Genomic DNA, 18,981 nt, shown 5'->3' on the forward strand with positions numbered 1-18,981 from the left:
TTTCTTATGCTGTGCTCTCTGTTTATGTTTATGTTTACATTGTTGTTTGTATTGCTCTAGGCAGTCGCCAACAGCCTCGACTGACATATGTAATACACCGCGCACATGAGCCCATGGCATGTCTAGGACAAAACATACAAAAAGTTAGATGAAGCAGGATGAAGCAAGGCCACACACACACACACACACACACACACACACACGCGCACACACACACACACACACACACAAACACAAACAATCATACACAAACACACACAAACAAACACACACACACACACACACACACACAAAGAAACACACACACACACACGCATGTACACATAGATACACACTCAGACACACAGACACAAATAAACTCACACGCAAACACACTCAGACACACAGACACAAATAAACTCACACGCAAACACATGTTAACACACATAAACACATGGTTACACACACACACACACACAGATACACACACAAAACACGCACAACTGATACAAAGGCATGCAGACACACATTAACATACAAAAACCTGTAGACACACACACAGACACGCAGAATCACACACACACACACGAACACACACACACACATACATATATCACACAGACACGAACACAATACTACAGGAAACGTTAATACTGAGATAATAAATACAAACTATGCATTTTCCAGGGTTCCAGTTTCACCATATGATGACGTGGGTTTCTTCGGAACCATGTTTTCTACGTTCATCACCCGTCTGGTGTGGAAGGCCTTTAAGAAAAAGCTGACGTTCAGTGACATCGGCACAGCGTCTCCGTACGACAGTATAGAGGTTAATGCAAACAGGTATGGCCATACCAAATAGCAATTACTTATCAACTGGATATGATTTTAGTACGGTCATCCGTATTTTTCGTCAGTGACACGAACGACATCTTGTTGGACATTCAATTTTATATCCTTACTATGAATTAGTATGCAAAATGAGGAAGACAATTTTTAGTGGTTCAATAGGGAACAAAGGTAAGACAAGTTAAGACAAGGTTGATGTAGATCTTGGCCTGGAGTCCACCCTTGTTCGCTCCGAACGACGCTATTCTTGCTGGCGGGTGGGGACCTTCGGGAGCGGACCTGGTTGTCAAACCTTCATAGCCTGGGTACCATCGGGATAGTAGTTTGCGCCTATGTCGGCTTCTGCTGTCAGAACAGCAGAGAAGCGACTGTATATAGTATAATGAACGCCGAAGCGAACTACTTTCCGTATGGAAAAAAGAAGATCCGTTGTTTTAGCGACAGGGTATTTGGGGATGTGAAGTCAACGGACGAAAATTGCTATATTTTCAAAATATGGCAGTGTAAAACAACCGTCCGTCGACTTGATACAAAATATCTCGTTTTTAAAACAACGCATATAGGTTACCCCGCGGAAAAAGATGAACTAGCGCTAATAAGAAACAAATAATGGTATATATATTTACTAATCTCCCTCAAAACTGTTTGATTCCCCTTCAGGTTGTACCAGATCTGGACGGAAGAGGTCACCAGGAGAGGAGCCCAGGATGTCTCTATGCTGCGGGTCTTTTGGCGCTTCCTACGCACACGCATGATCGTGACGATGGCTACCGGGCTCCTTTTCTTCGTCACATTCTTTGTCATATCGGTAAGGCCACTCTGATTATTTTTTTGGATACTGTTTTCTAAAGACCCCAAAACTAATGCACGAGGGAGAAAAAAAAGGGAAAAAAATCCAGCACAATAATGGTACTCAACGACAGGACTAAACAAACAAACACCCAGTCCATTCTTTCCCAGGCTTGGTTTGTCTTATGTTCACCTGCAGGTAGACTGTAAGAGGAAATTGTCGCCATTTGTATTGTTTTATTACCATTGTTATTGCTTTATATCAGTTGTATCTTGTTCAAATACCAGTCAATCTCTACAACTGGATAAAACATGGAGATTTAAATTTACTTCCGGACGTTTCGAGTGACATCCATCAGTATTCTGTAGCATCACTAGAAGTTGTAGAGTGACGTAGTGATTGAATTGTACTTGAATATTGTTTACCTAGATGTTTAGCCTTCATAAACGTATCTATCTTGTAAACAATTGGCATTCGGGGTTGAATTCTCATTCTTCTTATATTGTACATTGCAGACCTTTTTTGTCCAACGGCTTCTAGAACACACTGCAGCAACGGACCCATCACTGTGGACGGGCATCGCGTTAGTCGTGGGCATGTTTTTCTTAGAGGTAACCCGTTCCTTCGCATTCAGGTCAACAACCTTGGTCGGACTACGTTCAGGTAACAAGGTCATGGCAGCCACCATCGGCATGGGGTACCAAAAAGTCATGCGTCTGCAAGGTCTGAAGGACAAAACTGTTGGGGAGGTAGGTTTGTTTGTTTGTTTGTTTGTTTGTTTGTTTGTTTGTTTGTTAGGTGATAGATACTCCAGCAACTTGATAAAACTTAGAGGTAATATAGGCGTATTAGACACACCATTTGTCTTTTGTCAGTGACTGGAATAAAAGTGCACTCTCACTGGACTTGCGTAAAGCTTGCGTCACTGCAGGGTTCGTTCACTGCACCACTGCTTTGTTATTTTCTGATATTGCGTTATACGTAAAAGTATAACTTATAAGACGACAAAATACGCAAATCTCTGAAATTCGTTGAGTATCTTTCGTACCCCGCAGTGACGCAAGCTTGACGCAAGTGCAGTGAGAGTTCACATAAACGTATGGATCGAACACCTTGAACATGTTTATGTTTGTAAATCTATACTTAGCTCAGCTGGAAAAGATGCACAAGTAGCGTCTCCATTGATGTATTTTCAATGCAGCTTGTCAACCTGTTTGTGACGGACTCCTTTCGCATCGGGAATCTGGTAACCGACGTCGGCTTCATGTTCGTCTTCCCGATAATGATTTTCCCTTTAATCGGGTACGCCGTGTACATCATGGGTCCGTGGGCACTGCTCGGCATCGGATTCACTATTCTAATGCTGCCTATAGAGGTAAGATTGCCATTTGTATGATAGCGATAGGAGCATTCTATTTGACTATGCGTTCAGTAGATATCCCTTCTTTAGCTACTTGAATACTGAAGAGAAATCTATATTCCTGACAGCTTTTGATAAACCAACTCTAACCAACCATACAGCTAGCTACATTAATGCAATTACCAAAGAAGCGAGAGGAAGTCGAATTTCCTAGAATAGATTAGAAGCATATCTGCATAATGTAGATGTGTTTGATTGTTTCCATTGTTACATATATGTATATGATTGCTACCATGTGACCTGTACTTTGTGTTTGTTTCATCTAAACTTTGTTGTCTATGCAGTGACCATGCCAACTTTTCCCAAGTAATAATTTCTCTTTTCCTTTTCAGTTCCTGTTAGGCTTGAAGATTATGAAGCTGAGGAAAACCTGTGTAAAGATCGCTGACGAACGAGTGCGCATGACCAGTGAGATGCTGAACAGTGTCAAGCTCATCAAGATGTACGCCTGGGAGAAACCATTCATTCGTAGGGTGGAAGGTATGTTCAAAAGGGTTCCAAATTGGGTTTGACTTCTATTTGTAATCAGAGGAAGGCGAAAAGCCCCGTGTTTTCTACAATTTGTGGATTCAGTGATTTTATGAGACGTATAATTGTTTTCTGTTCGTCCTTGAAAGTGGGAAATATTGAAGTATGTCTACATGTATATCAGTCTCGAAACAAAGTGATTATTTCAGTTAGGTTAAATGAGCACTTGGTAATAAAATGTTTGTCATCTCCCAGTGTTTTAGATGTGCAGTACCTACGTATTCTGTGGCACGCTTGTAAGCTATCTCTTGTTTGTGTTGTTTTAGAGCTTCGGGCTCGGGAAACTAAGCTGCTTCAGTTCTCCGGATTTCTACAGTCAGTCATGATCGCCATGCTGTCAACTGTGGTACCGATCGCGAGTGTCATCACTTTTAGCGCCCACGTCATGACAGGAAATGACCTAAAGGCTACACAGGTACGGACTTACGTCATCACAGGCAATAACTTAACGACTGACTTACAGCTACACCGGCAGAAATGTAGTTCTCGTTATCCGATCGACCCTAGTAAAGTCTGCGGACTCTAGCTTTATTTTCAGTCGGAGATCCTTGATGCATCGCATGGATCAAGCGTCAAAGAAAAATAAAGCAAATATGTTACGATTTGCGAGTTACACTTAGTGTTAATCTGTATGGAGATAAAACTCAGAATATTTGCAGTTTAGGGGCCCAAAAGTCTACAATACATACCTGTAAAGAATTTACAGCGACAGCTTGGTCTCGTTGTACGTACTAGTCACTTCTTTGCCTTAGTCACGGTCTTTTTTGTTTGCCATAATGATTTCAGTATTGTTTACTGACACAGGCCTATAGCATGATGCATTGTGTCCCTTTGCTGTTAATCGTTTCCTCAATTTGTTAAGGACGCCTTATACTTTTCTGTTTCTGCTGCTGCAGGCCTTTACAATGGTGTCTTGCTTCCATCTGCTATCGCTCATGCTCATGCTGACTCCCGAACTCATCCGCCTCCTGGCGGAATGTGTCATCTCTGCAAGAAGGTTGAAGGTAAGAAATAAGAAATATATTTCGAGAAATTATAATTATAATATATATATATATATATTAATATTAAAATACTACCACTTGATCAATGGTTATAATATTAGACCTGGTGTGCTACAAATAAAGACGTATCTAATACTTTTCATCTGGAAAGGAATTCTACAAGTGGCCATGTTAACTTGTTAACTTACTGGTAAGCCACAAGAAGGTGCTTCGTCAGGTCGCTATGGTCATCCCAAAGTTGGAGGCTGCGTTAGGCTTAGGTCCCATTTAAAAACTGGGGCCCGGTCGGGATGTTTGCGGAAGCAAAAATGATTTTTTTTTACCAATTTACCAAATAATAGCCACAAATTTAGCTCTTTTTGAGCTTTCGTTAAAAGTTCTGTGTGTTTTGCTGCCTTCCTTATCATATTTTTCGTTTCAAAAAGCTACCCGGCCGGGCATCGGCTGGGTAATTTGGACCTAGGCCTTACTTGGGATGAGTGCGCTGTTGAAAACGTTACGGTAGTTACACATTATCTTGCCTACCATCTAAACAGTACAATGGCTCAGTAACAGACGAGTTTTGTCGTCACATTTACCCCAGAGTCTGATGGTCATGGAGGAGAGAGACACGGCCAGTAGACTGCCCGATGATGAGAAGACTGCAATCGACATCAAATTCGCTACATTCGCATGGGATGCACTGGACAAGGCTGGAAAAGGTACAGGCACCGCGCATTGTGGCGTCACTATGCGTGGGCTCCGGTACAGAAATTCCAGGTCCAGGTCCGGTTCAGGTCCAGAGGATCAAGTCCAGATCGGACCTTGAACCTGGACCTGATGTGAAAACTTGTGAATGGACGATACTCAAAATATTTGCCCATTTCATAATAAAAAAATCATTTCGTGCCGGTACACCGTACTGATACCCACCCTAGGAGTTACCTTAGATATTGGTAGGACATTCTGAAGGCAGCGTTTTTCTAATTATATTTCTACATTTCCCCTGTTTTATTTTATCTTGTACATAAAGAAGATATCGCATTTAGGTGTTACTTAGAAAGAAAGATTGACAAATATGGACATTGCGGAAGGGCTGTCATGGTGACCAATGGCAACGCTGGGAATATAAATAAATACACTGCACGACTGCCCTATAGTAGTTGCAAGAAAATGTAATGAAAATTTCTTTGGACTTAAAAAAACATGTAACGGATTTTCTTGCTTTTTCTATTTTTGATCCCCGTTCGTTCTTCAGAGAAGCGCCAGAAAGAAATAAAAGCGGAGACGGGAGCAGTTGAGGAGGACACTGAACCAACAACTGTCGCACAGGACGGACAAACTGAAGTTAAACTGATTCAGACCTTGTTTGATGTCAACCTGACTATAAAGAAGGTTTTATGATTTTTTTTTTAAATTTTCAATCTGATTTGTAATATCAGCATCAATTATAGGTTCAGGACATCTAGTATTAGTTCGAGAAGGGTTTTGAGAGTTATTGATCGTCGCACATTAAAGATAAGAATCTTAGTGGCTGTCCTCATGAGGAGCCATCCGTTTGTTACTTTGCCTGTAAAAAGAGGGGTAGAAATGTTTGAATTACAACCATACTCTTATCAAAACGACAACAAAATGTATGGTTTTAAATCTACTTGTAAGAAAACACTAATCGTACTAATTCATATCGCCTAGTGTCCAGCGAAGTCTGCTAGCCGACACAAATGTCCCTACTAGGATGCTAGGATGCTAAAAAGTACAATAGACAGTAAAACTATTGTTGTCTTTTCTTGCCCCAACAGGGGACCTTACTGGGAGTGTGCGGTAGTGTCGGAGCGGGGAAAAGTTCCCTCATTTCTGCCATTCTCAAGGAGATGCGGGTAGTGAAGGGTGAAGTGGCCGTGGATGGTGGCATCGCCTATGTGGCCCAACAGGCCTGGATCCAGAACGCCACCGTTAGAGATAACATTCTACTGGGGAAACCCTTCGATTCCAGCAAGTAAGCGATCAATATTGTTAGATTGTATTCTCCCAGTAGAGGTTAATTAAGTTAATTTGTTCATATTGTATTTTGACTTGTTCAGTCGTTTCGGGCGAGTTTTGTCCGGTTCTTTTTAATGGCTGACAGACAAGAAGAAAACGGAACAAAACAGACAACCCGCCAAAAACACCTAAAACACATAAAACCAGATGGAGCCGAACTTCTGATTGGATAGCAGTCAACTATTTTGCTCTATGTCCACGGACCTCAGCTGGTACGATATACACTGTAGCAGATTGTATGCTGCAAATGTCTTTCAAAATAGTAAGATATTCATAAGATATTTTGTTCCTATCAATAGTTTCTGATATTTTGGTTCTTCCCACAAAGTTCACTTCTTGTAATAGTGATTGAAATCAAGAAAATGATTCACTGGGTAAGAAGAAATAGCTACGGAATTGGAGATTACCAAATTCCCGATTGTGACGTCTGTCTCTTGGTTCACCAGGTACGAGATGACGGTCCAAGCTTGCTGTCTCAGGCAGGACTTTGTACAGCTTCCCGGGGGAGACATGACAGAGGCGAGTGCCGTAAAGTATCAAGAATGCAAGCGTGCTATTTGTACGGACAAGTTAGGGGTGTGGGTATAGCGTGGGACGTAAGGGGTCGATATCTCGGTGTCAAACGTCGATGGCAGTGCCTAGGAGGCCACAGCGACATGGCTGTGGGTCGTGTCCTGATTAGTGATTTAGTAGTCCACTGCTGGCATGGCGGTTTCGGATATAGTTAGTACAGCGTTTTTGATGATGGGATCTGGGCATGTTGCTTCACTTAACGTTGTTGTCTCCTTGCCACCAATTGTGTTAGCTGTCGTACCCCAAACCGTGCCCGTCCCATTCCGTGCCCATTCAGGCACAGAATGGGACACAGCCCGACTGTCCAGGTCTGTGCCCGGAAACGCTGTCAATCACTATGATTGACGGGCAGTGATAATTAATTGCTCACGCCCATGTTTACAAATGAGGCTTGATCTTGCGAGGCACGGTCCTGGACAGTCCACGAGTGCCCAAGAACGTGCTTTTGCCCCAGGCACGGTTTTAGACACACGGGGACTGCCCCGAACCGTGTCCATGCACGGTTAAGGACAAAGCCGTATTTTATCCAGAGCCTAGCCTGGTGGTTAAATCTACAGTCTTGGATATTTATATTATTGTTGTAGAAATTAGTGCTACTAGAGACGTCCGTCTGTTCGTCTGTCCGTCAACTCTAAGTCTGTAAATGATCCAAGACAAGCGTGAAATGTATTATTTTACTGAGCGAGAATTATGCTGATTCTTCCTCATACCACCGCCCCAAAAAACAAAGATGGCGGGGCTGTAGGAAAAAAAGCACGTTGGACAGACTCCTCCATTAAAAACACTAAACTCCTCCCCAAAGCACAGTATGGGACTAGCCTCCTTCACCGGCCTCTCTGGGAACCTTGGCGATTTTTTTTTTCGGGAGGGGGGGGGGGGGTATAGGTCTATTCGTGATTTTTAACCGGGAATATGCAAGGAAAGGAATATATGCCGGGAAAGGAATATACACCGGAAAGCCAGTAGTGGGAAGCCGATTTCGCCTAGCCCGTACAAGCTTTCCGATCTATATTCCCTTCCCGGCATCTATTCCTTTCCTGGCATATGCCCGGTTAAAAATCGCGAATCGACCTACGCCAAGGTTCCCAGAGAGGCCGGTGAAGGAGGCTAGTATGGGACAAGGTTCCCTATGTGCCCAGAACTGTGAGCGATTTGGCACGGTACGGGGCAGTCCCCGCGTGTCCCAAAACGTGCTTTTGGCCCAGCCACGGTTCGGGACTGCCCCGAACCGTGCCTAGACACGGTTTGGGACAAAGCACTGTTCGGGGCGCAACATTGCCACAAGACCAGCCTTGATTGCATACGACCATCCAGAGCAATCATCTGCAGGCAGTTCCCAGCTGGTTGTACCCATGTTGGTGTACTTCAGGCGACATAAATACGAAAGGTAAAACAAAATTAAAACGATCTACTCTGTTATGGCCCTAGATTGGTGAACGGGGAATCAACCTGAGTGGTGGGCAGAAACAACGCGTCAGTCTTGCGCGTGCGCTGTATGCAGATAAGGACATCTACCTGCTGGACGACCCGCTGAGCGCAGTGGACGCTCATGTTGGGGAACACATCTTCAAGTACGTTCACCTAAATTCAAGTTGCTCGGGCGTATTCATTTTTGCCCTATCTGTTCGATTAATTAATAGAATTTCACATTACATTTTGCATTGGTTGTTTATTTTATGTAGTTGATTTTAGTATATACACATTTTCATTTAAGATGTATGGGGCACATTGTACTTGTGAAGAATTAAATTAAGAGTTAAACAAAGGAACAGTAGTGGCCTAAGATGAAAAGGGTCCAGTGGTGCTACTCATGAAAAGATGAATGTGAATTCATGATGTAAATAGATTAAAACAATATAGTTTCTGCTAAAGCATTTCTGACTCTACGGCACCAGTCTTTATCATTTGAATAAGCAATCATCTGCATAAAGTGACCTCGTAGAAGGGGTGGCTTGCTCATTACATAACAAAGCAATTTACACTTTATATCACTTTCCCCAATCCGTCCTGACTTCGGTTGGGAATGTGAACGACGGTGGGAGGAGATGGTCGGGTTCCAGACAGTGGATAACAACCCACTTCCCCTATGGCCTCTAAGAAGCTTTGAGACTAAGTTTACCTTTATATTTACCTTTTACACCGATAGGCATTACATCAAGAAAATGCTGCGAGGCAAGACTGTTGTGCTCATCACACACCAGCTTCAGGTAAGGAGCACATGGTACATTCTGACAAATACCAAAGAATGCTCTAGTACAACTTTGAATCAGAGATCACAAAACTAGACAACGAAAATTTTTTTTATGCCCAACTTTAAATAAGACATCATTTATCTAGTCAAAAAAGTCCGACAAATAGTCCCCTGTTTGTGTAGAGCCACACCTGGATCAAATTAATCTGGAGAAAGCCACGGCAAATGAGAACCCACTGGCCACAAGGCCTTAAAAATGCTATTGGACTACGTCGATGAAGGTAATAAGACACGCCAAACGGCAATAACTCAAGCAACCGGATTCAATCTTTGATGACCATTTCCAAATTGATATCCAGTTGCTTGAGTAATTGCTATTTCGGCTATGGGAGTACCTTTGATTCTTTCTTTCCATGTTGACCTCAGTACCTGAGTGACTGTGACGAGGTGTTACTCCTGAAAGACGGGAGGATTGCCGGGAAGGGTCCCCACCGCCGGCTGATGACAATGAACGCAGAGTACGCCGAGATGATTCAGAACTACCTGGATGAAAGCGATGATGGCGACGGCGTACTAAAGGAGCCAACTTCTGTGTCATCGCGGTAATGAAACTACTTAAACTAATGGCACAACCCGCCGTACGTGCAAATACGTGGTGTTTACGTGCCAAAACGTGGGCAATCTTTTGGGATCCTTAAGTGGTAAGTATCGCCTTCGTATGAAGTCACAGGGAATCAGACGGATCTTGGAGCACGCAGACACGCCATAGAACTTTACGTGCAGGCAAAACTACTTGTGGCATCGGGCTGCGGATTTGCACCCAGTACGTTCCAGTACGGGCGATGCGCATTCCCTGTACAGCCTGAACGTTTTCAGAAATACGTGGAGGACGTTCCTTACAAAACAAAAACGTACGGACCAGTTGCACGTACGGTGGGTTGTGCCTTTAGCTTTCCATAACAACAAAACGTCAACATCAACAATCATTGAATATGTCTCAGGTCCGTATACAAAGGAGAGTAGTTATAGAATCTTATTTATGATACTTCAGTTTGGCAATGAGATAATAGCCCGAAACCTGAATTCAAAAGAATGATTGTAACAATGTGTACTTTATGTTTAATATACAAGTTAAAGAATTACTGCTATGATTAGAAACTGAATTTCTTTTTCTCCATTTTCAGTTCCCATGACGCAAACCCCCATCTTCTCTTCAGCAAGACCCCGATTACCAGACTGGACAAAGCGCGTTGGTCCACCAGGTCTCTGAATTTATTTGAAAGTAGTGGAAGTTGCATTATTGGTGTTTTTTAGGAATGTGTAAGATATTTGGCGATAGGGGTACATTGCAATAGCATATAGCTCATGTGTCTTCCCCAGGTCGCTGAACGCCTCCAAGCGGCAACGTTCAACAGAATCAACAAATGGTCAGAAGTTTTCCATCCACGCCACTCCTCGGCTTGTTCGCCGCCGGTTAAACGACAAAGAGAATGCCGTATCTCCGTTACAGAGAGCGAGCAGCATCCGCTATCATCACCCTGTACCCTCATTCACATCCAACACGACAAACATCCTCTTGGAGCAGCCGGGTTTCGAAATTGACGAGCACCAGGAGCAAGAAAAAGCATTAAAAGCGGGTTGGTATCATTTAGCACACAACGATACTCCGCATCACTACTTGTACTTTTTTTATACAACTTTTACATCTTAAGACAGAACATTGTACTCCTGTCGTCATATAGAATCGATGAAAAATCTTTATGACTTTAAAACCATTGTTACAAAACCTAGCTACTTAGAAAAATACTTTTTTTTAAATTTAAAGCTTAGTGCAGTGAAGAATAAGAGAAGCAATACGTCTATGCTTTAGCGTGAAAAACCCATTTAGCATTGTATTAGATATTAAGTATTTTAGCAAAAGAAATGCAAAAGATTAAACTCAACTTATATCTATATATCATGTCCTATTATGCCTGTGTATTTTTGTGCTTAAAGTTTCAATTTGTCAACCATATTGGCTGTCTATATGTATTCTGCATCAAATATACAGGCAATCTGACCCAGAAGGAGGAGATAGAAACTGGGAAAGTGAAGCTGGCAAACTACACGACTTACATCCAATCTAGCGGTAATTTAGTAATATATTCAACAATATCATTTATATATGATATTTGAAATTTGACTGGAATAGCGTCTAGTGAACTCATTTGACCGTTTATAAAATATATCCAGTTTCTATTATTTTTTGCATTGTGTATTGTTTTACTAGGATGTCTAACCTTCATCGACAAACGGTTACACAATCGGTTCTTTGCTAATCTGAACCTATTGTAATCTATTTGCAGTAGATACATGGGTATGATATTTCGCTTAGACAATGAGTGACTATTGATATAAATCATTAGAGTGCTGCGTATAGATCTAGTAATAATTTAGAAATTTGTGTTGACAGTAAGGAAATAGATAGACAAACTGACTCTTAATCTGCCGTACAGTTAGATTCATGAACTGTTCTAAATCTATAGCATATAGCTTCTACGACTTTTCAGTGATACGAAACGGAAGAGATGATATTGTTTTGTGTTTTAAGGTAATTTATTTGGAGATTTTTACATACTTAAAGTCAACGCATTTTTCTAATATCATTCAAATACCTTTAAAGTAAGTGAATGGTGCAATAAGTCAATAACGCCAAAAATACCATTCAACAATGTCTTTTGTCAATAAATCGCTTAACTGGTTTGTTTGTTTTGGTTGGTTGATTGTTGCTATTAAACAGGTATCTTGAACACCACTGCCGTTTTGCTGGTGTTTACGCTCAACACCGCCACGGTCGTCTTCAGCAACTTCTGGCTCAGCAACTGGATAGAGCAGGGCGATGGGGTAGGTGAACAAGGAGGATCTGACATTCTTCCCAGCATTCATTGCAACACACTTTCTACCATACCCATTTCGCTGACCAACAAGCATATAGACTTTGACAGCCAAGCAACTGCTACAATTGGATCAGTAAATTTTAATTATTTGAATTGTCAAAAGACAAAGAGTGTCCATCGGACTTTTTTTTACTCTTGGATAACTCTGTGATAAACGCAAGCGGCAATTTGATCCACATACTCGCTTCAAATATGGTGTCCTAACAACTTTGCAAAGGTATATCTACAATGTTTTTATAAAATAATGAACTAAAAAAATGCACCAAAAAGCACCAAATAGAGACAATGGTGCGCTCTGACGGTCCTCTTAAGTGCACACTGACATGCTTATAATGATTTGACCAACTCCTCACTTTCTAAAGAAACAGGGCAACGTCAACGGAGGAAACAGTACCGGTACCGTTACCGGCAGCATGGCTGATAACCCGGATGTGGTGTTCTACGTGTCAGTGTTCGGCGGGACAGCCGTGCTGATGTTACTGCTGGTCGTGCTCAAGTCATGGCTCTTCAGCAAGGTAGCTTGTACCTTAGCAAAGAGACTATTGTTTTTACACAAACGTTGTTTAATTTTCACCGTCATTTTAAAGACCAACTGTCAGCTAACTTCGTCATTGCAATTTTGACTGGTTCTTAATTTAGTGCAGCTATATGTGTCACTGATTTTAGATGTGATCCCAAATATATATACATTCCCCCATATTACGGTTCAACTTATGGTTCACGAATGCTCTATCGCCACCATTTCATCATGTTCTGAGGCAAACCAGGTTAACTGATAATAAAATACAAATCTAAATGTGGCAACAGTCGACGCTGAAATGCAAATTGGAAATGACGATTATGTTTCTTCTTAACAGGCTACCCTAGCTGCTTCTTACCATTTGTACAGAAAGGTCTTCCAGTCTGTGAGTATATGATATAAATATATATTTGTATATTAGATAAATCAGAGGCCAAATACAAAGTTGAAGATTTGACTTGAAAGAAAATTCCAGATTGACTAACCTGAGCCTCATCTCCACCAGGTCTTTAGAAGTTCAATGAGCTTCTTTGACACGACGCCGACAGGCAGAATCATCAACCGCTTCTCCAAGGACACTGACAACGGTGCGGTGAACTCTTTTCTATTCTGTAAACTACCTGTTACAAATATGGCGTTTCAGACGGCCTGTGCTGTTGTAATATTTATGTTAACCATGATAACTCTACCTACCTTTTTTGAACCTACCTACAACCTACAACAAGGACATTTGCGATAGGTAACAGTCAATTAAGCGGACTTCTGATGCGTCGCAGGTCATCCTCCTACGCAGGGACATCCAACAGCGGAACCGTCTGTTTAGATGTACCCTGCTTTCTCAACCGTCACCCATAGTTCCTCACCACCCTGCTTATAAATATTAATGAGTTTACCCTTATACAAACGAGACCCATTTTCAAATCTGAATTCTATTGGCTGACAGCTGGTTTTGTGGTTAACTCCACAGGATCTATGAGTGACGATAGGGAAAGCATGGTACATCTAGGCAGGCGGTTTCGTCATTGGATGTCCCTGCGTCGGAGGATGCACGACACGACGTAGGAGAAGGCTATTGTAGTAAATAAGTCTGAAACGTCTGACCATTTCTAAACTCTACCCAGTTCCTTGAGTAACTGTTGCCTTTCGTATCTTATTACCAGGAGGTTTAACCTTCATCGACGTAGGATAGAATTCATTTTTATCCTCTCCTTAGTTGACGTGGCCATCCCCCTTAACGTCAACATTCTGATTACGAACCTGTGGAACACTGTGGCGGCGTTCGTCGCTATTGGAGTCGTCTTGCCGTCCTTCCTGGCGGCTGTTGCTGTGTTGCTGACCTTGTTCTGCGCACTGTACTACTTATTTCAGGCCATCATTCGGGAACTCAGAAGGTACATCATCAATTGTAATAGTAATAACTGTAACATCATTCGTAATAACTTTATCAGGTTGGCAATTATTCAGATATAGTAAGGTTCTTTAGGCACAACAAAGGAGTACTTACTTCCCACGTTTCGATGTCTATGAGCCAATAATGACTGGAAACTACTTCTTGCTGCTACTTATAGCCGATGTAGGTGGCGCTGCAGCAGAAAGAATGCCGTGACTCAGCTTGTATCCCCCCTCGTCTCTGTTCATGACTGGAGCTGATTTTCTGATCCATCATTCTGTAACATCATTCGTTTATCATGATAACTTAATTATTAATATTCATGGCTTATTATCTTCTGAAGCACGCCTTTGGTACCGAAACAGAGTGAATGTACCTCCGTACACGAAATATGCAACATCTGCTGCCTTAGGGCCAAAACAACAGTGTGTATGTATGCTTGCATTAAACACACGGAGAGAAAAAAACACAGGACATGAATTGTTCTTTGTAGGAGAGCTGATATTTCTTCTCGTGCGTTGAACATTTGCTATTTCCGCGCACTAATAAGTTCTGAACAAGTCGGACAACATTGTCTAGCTATTAGGGGTATCGGTACGGTTTACCGGTACAAAACCATTTTGTCTTGCTGTACCTGAAAAAAATCAGTTAACCGGATGTTGGACCGATTCATAAATGAACAAATTATACCCGCAGGCATTTACGCGTTTTTTTTGTGTGTGTGTGGTAGGGGGGGGGTGCTTACATGTGCAAACAAATAACAAGAGCGAAATAGAACAGAGTTGATAGCTATTTTACCTGGTTCACACTCAATGCAGTTAGTGTCTTTTACATGAAGAATATAAGACACCAATGGAGGTTGGGCATCCCACCTAACAGAATCCTTTGTTAGCGAAATGGACCGCTGTTTTTAGTAGAATTAGTTTACAGATAATTAGGTCCTAGACCCGATCCTCTGGACCAAGACCGTACCTGTACCTAAATTGTCTGTATCTGTACGCACCCTACTAGGATTTCATAACTTAGCCTATCAAAGCTATTCAATGTCCAGGATATTGCATTTTTCACAGCATTTTAAATTTCCTCCTTAGGTTTGAGAACATCCTAAGGACACCATGGCTGTGTCACGTGACAGAGACCCTGAACGGCCTCACCACCATCCACGCCTTTAATATGGACTCTGACTTTATTAGGAAGTGAGTATCACAAATGGTTCATGTTATATTTAGAATCTATAGCATATATAGTATTTAGCATCAATTTAGCATCAGTTAGAATGAAATGAGCTTTATATTTTTTTTTAGCATAACATGGATGCCTTTGACAGATTGAAGAGCATGTAGGACATACATGGAAATGCGGAATAAACATAAATGTTTGTAGTGGTGTAATCTCATTTGGGGGATAATATTATCAAGTTGCATGATATAGTCCCTAATAATTATCACAATTATCACAACTTACCAAGTTAATGTGTAATGCCATTCGCTGAATATGGAATCATTCACTCACACAAGTAGTTTAACTTATTCTGTCACTCATTTACTCATCACTTACTCATGCAGTTAGCGAGCACTCACTCACAACCCATTCTTCACTCACTCACTCACTCGCTCACTCGCTCACTCACTCACTCACCATGTTCTCATGCAGTTACCAGAAACTCACTAGGCTCACCACTCACTCATTTAGTTACTCATTCAATCACTAATACACTCACTCACCCATTTACTCACCACTCACACTCACTCATTCACTCACTCACTCACTCACTCATTCACTAACTCACTCACTCACTCACTCACTCACTCATTCACTCACTCACTCACTCACTCACTCCGCAGGTTTAACAGGCTAATGGATGATTACACCAACATCCACTACCTGGCGCACATGGGTGGGAACTGGGCGGCGTCTCGGGTGGAGATGATCGCGCTCGTCATCTCTGTCCTCATGACACTGACGGTGGTGCTTCTTCAGGGGACCATCCCCGCCACACAGGCGGGCCTGGCGATCACCTATGCTTTTCAGGTTCATTTTTACCTTTGCCAAGAAGGTTATGTTTTTGCAAGCGTTTGTCCTTGCGTGTGTGTCTATGTGTCAACACGATAACTTGAGATGGCCTGGGTGGGTTGTCACATAACTTTGTACTGGGTTGATGATGTAGACACCTCAAAAATAGATTATGCCCCCTGTCCTCTTGTTGTATTATTGCAGCGGAACTTCCAGTTCTTAAAGTTCGTGCTGACAAGATATGGTCACCAGTATTCATTGGCAGATAAGCTTTCGGGGTGGAAAAGTTGAATGTGTAGGTCCGGGCCCCCTCGTTTAGCATGAAAGTTTATCTATGTTCGCAAATGATTTCAGGAATTCAGACAAAAATTTACGTGAACAACTCTTTGGATTCAATGGAAGCTGATAAATTCGATCCTTCCAATGCAAAGGTATACCCGAATCAAAATTTCAACGACAACCGTCGCCCTCTTCAGGATCAATACTGATGACAACCACTTCAGAACGTGACATTGCCAGAATTACAGATGTGTGATCTCAATCACTCGTTGGTCTTGTGAATATTTGATGGTCGTAAAAGATACATTTGTACTTTGCTGTATTGTCATCATCTGAATGACTACAGCTTTGGCACATGTGAAGAAGCTAGAATTGCATTCTACCTTCTCAAAACACACTGTGGCCTTGGTTGTGGCGTCGGGCGTGGCGTAACTGATAGAACGTTCGGCTCGGAATCTATAGGTCCCGAGTTCGATCCCCTCCGTGCCCCCGACGTTGTGCCCTTGGGAAAGGCACTTAACACGACCTTCCTCACTTCACCCAGGTGTAAAAATGGGTACCTGACTTCGGTCGGGAAGGTAACAGACTACATTTACCTTCTGTCTGTACCTTGACGTGGCACTGTAAATATAAGTTACAAAATTTGAGTGCAGTTTCACATTGTCCTTGTCTGTCCAAAAAGCAAATAAAATTTGGTTAAATTAGAACTAGTGATCTGTGTACGGCGTCATATCCTGTTATGTAAATCATTTCAAATAGTGGCTATTGTTCCTCTCATTAGGGTATAAAAAACACCACAAAACACTAACAGTCTTCTTTGGTCTCCTTCTCCTTGACCAAGGTGACCGGGTTTCTGCAGTTTATGACCATGGATGCGGCTAACGCACAGGCGGCCTTTACGTCCGTTGAGCGGCTGAGATATTACATCACGGTATAACATATATATATATATATATATATATATATACTCATGCACATACATTTTGCATCTTTACTTGTTTTTTTGTATACGACATAACAGTAACATATATATGAAAAGAAATGTTGAATCATCATTCAAAACAAGAATAGAGAAAAGATATGTACAACGTCTTGTGTAAATGTGGAAATACATCATGTATATTAGTCTGTGTGTAACAACTCACTAATGTATATGATTTTACACCAATCATGGAGAACTCAAGGAGATTGAACTAGCCCTGGGATCTAACGGTATATCGACAAGTACAATGACTTTCGTAAGGTCTGCCATTACTATACCTGTAGTTAAGATATGGAATTACACACGTGGCAATGCAGTCACCCAAAACACCATGTACTTATGCACAGTGAACCAAACCGGGTATCTTTTCGACCGTGTTACTATGTCACTACAATTTTGCCCCTAACTTTTTGCTTCTACAAATATAGTCAGTTGGTAGCAATTTAAATGTTATGACTTTTGTACGGCTTTATGTAAAGAATCTGACAGCTGAGGCCCCGGATGTCATTGAAGACCGTGACCATGAAGCTGATTGGCCGAGCCACGGCGAGATCCAGCTGCACAATCTGAGCATGCGCTATAGGGAGAACCTCCCTCTCGTCCTGAAAAGCATCTCCTGTAACATCCGGTCACGTGAGAAGATTGGCATTGTGGGGCGTACCGGGTCAGGTATGGCGGTTTGTTTAAATGCATTTGATATGACGTAACGATGACATTATGGAAGAAATGTTTTGCATAACTACGTAAGGAGAGTACAGAAGGGAGATTTTTGCAATCTCAGAAATTGTAATTCTAGAAGCGTTGGATGGATAGAAATGTTAGTGGTGGAAAAAAAATATAATTGCCTGAATGTAGTATTGGTGGTAAATAATGGGCAAGATAATTGCATTGATGGTAAAGTCTTGTCTCTCAGTTACTTTCATAACTGAAACATTGGGTAAGAAGATTTTGTCTTGCTGTGTTTAAAGGAAAATCGTCTCTCGGTGTGGCCATCTTCCGATTGGTCGAAGCTGCGGAAGGTACCATCAACATCGACGGGGTTGACATCAGTAAGATCGGACTGAGTGCTCTGCGCAGTAAGCTGTCAATCATCCCACAGGACCCTGTGCTCTTCGTTGGGACCGTCCGGTATGAAGTGATCCACTAAGATAGATAAAGTATAAACCTAGATAAGGCAAAATAGTTTGAATAATAGTTTCGTTAAAGTTTGTCAATATTTTGAATACCTTTTAAAAATGATATTCTGAGTCATTGTGTGAGGCGTGTAAAGGAGGCCATTTACTTCAGGGCGCACCTCTCAAATTGTTCAGGGGCGAGATTGATCTTCAACAACCTTTGATAAATTGATGACGTCACACTTGCTACTTGTCACGTTTTCAGAGCGATTGGGTCTCGCGTGGATTCTGAAAACTGGACATTTGCAGAATAGAGCAACATAATAATGATGATGAAACTGCTATTTTGTACAGGTACAACCTGGACCCGTTTAGCCAGTACAGTGATGATCA

The 18,981-nt window shown here is 41.9% G+C and overlaps 1 protein-coding gene across 1 annotated transcript; it reads left to right on the forward strand.

The window, feature by feature from the left end:
• Nucleotides 1–677: 677 nt before the first annotated feature.
• On the forward strand, nt 678–18,979 carry LOC118403441 (multidrug resistance-associated protein 5-like; the record flags this gene model as incomplete). Its single annotated transcript, XM_035802157.1, has 28 exons — nt 678–822; nt 1,489–1,636; nt 2,134–2,367; nt 2,820–2,993; nt 3,371–3,518; nt 3,833–3,981; nt 4,463–4,570; nt 5,154–5,271; nt 5,808–5,944; nt 6,349–6,545; nt 7,036–7,117; nt 8,591–8,733; nt 9,309–9,369; nt 9,780–9,955; nt 10,538–10,615; nt 10,734–10,990; nt 11,404–11,481; nt 12,133–12,236; nt 12,652–12,804; nt 13,147–13,194; nt 13,315–13,396; nt 14,023–14,200; nt 15,291–15,395; nt 16,044–16,230; nt 17,333–17,422; nt 17,953–18,142; nt 18,442–18,601; nt 18,943–18,979. Coding segments are annotated over exons 1-28 (3,735 nt in total), but the record flags the coding sequence as incomplete, so codon positions are not given.
• Between the last annotated feature and the right edge of the window lie 2 nt (nt 18,980–18,981).

The sequence above is a fragment of the Branchiostoma floridae genome, chromosome 16, assembly GCF_000003815.2.
Source record: "Branchiostoma floridae strain S238N-H82 chromosome 16, Bfl_VNyyK, whole genome shotgun sequence".
In the NCBI taxonomy this organism is placed as follows: domain Eukaryota; kingdom Metazoa; phylum Chordata; class Leptocardii; order Amphioxiformes; family Branchiostomatidae; genus Branchiostoma; species Branchiostoma floridae.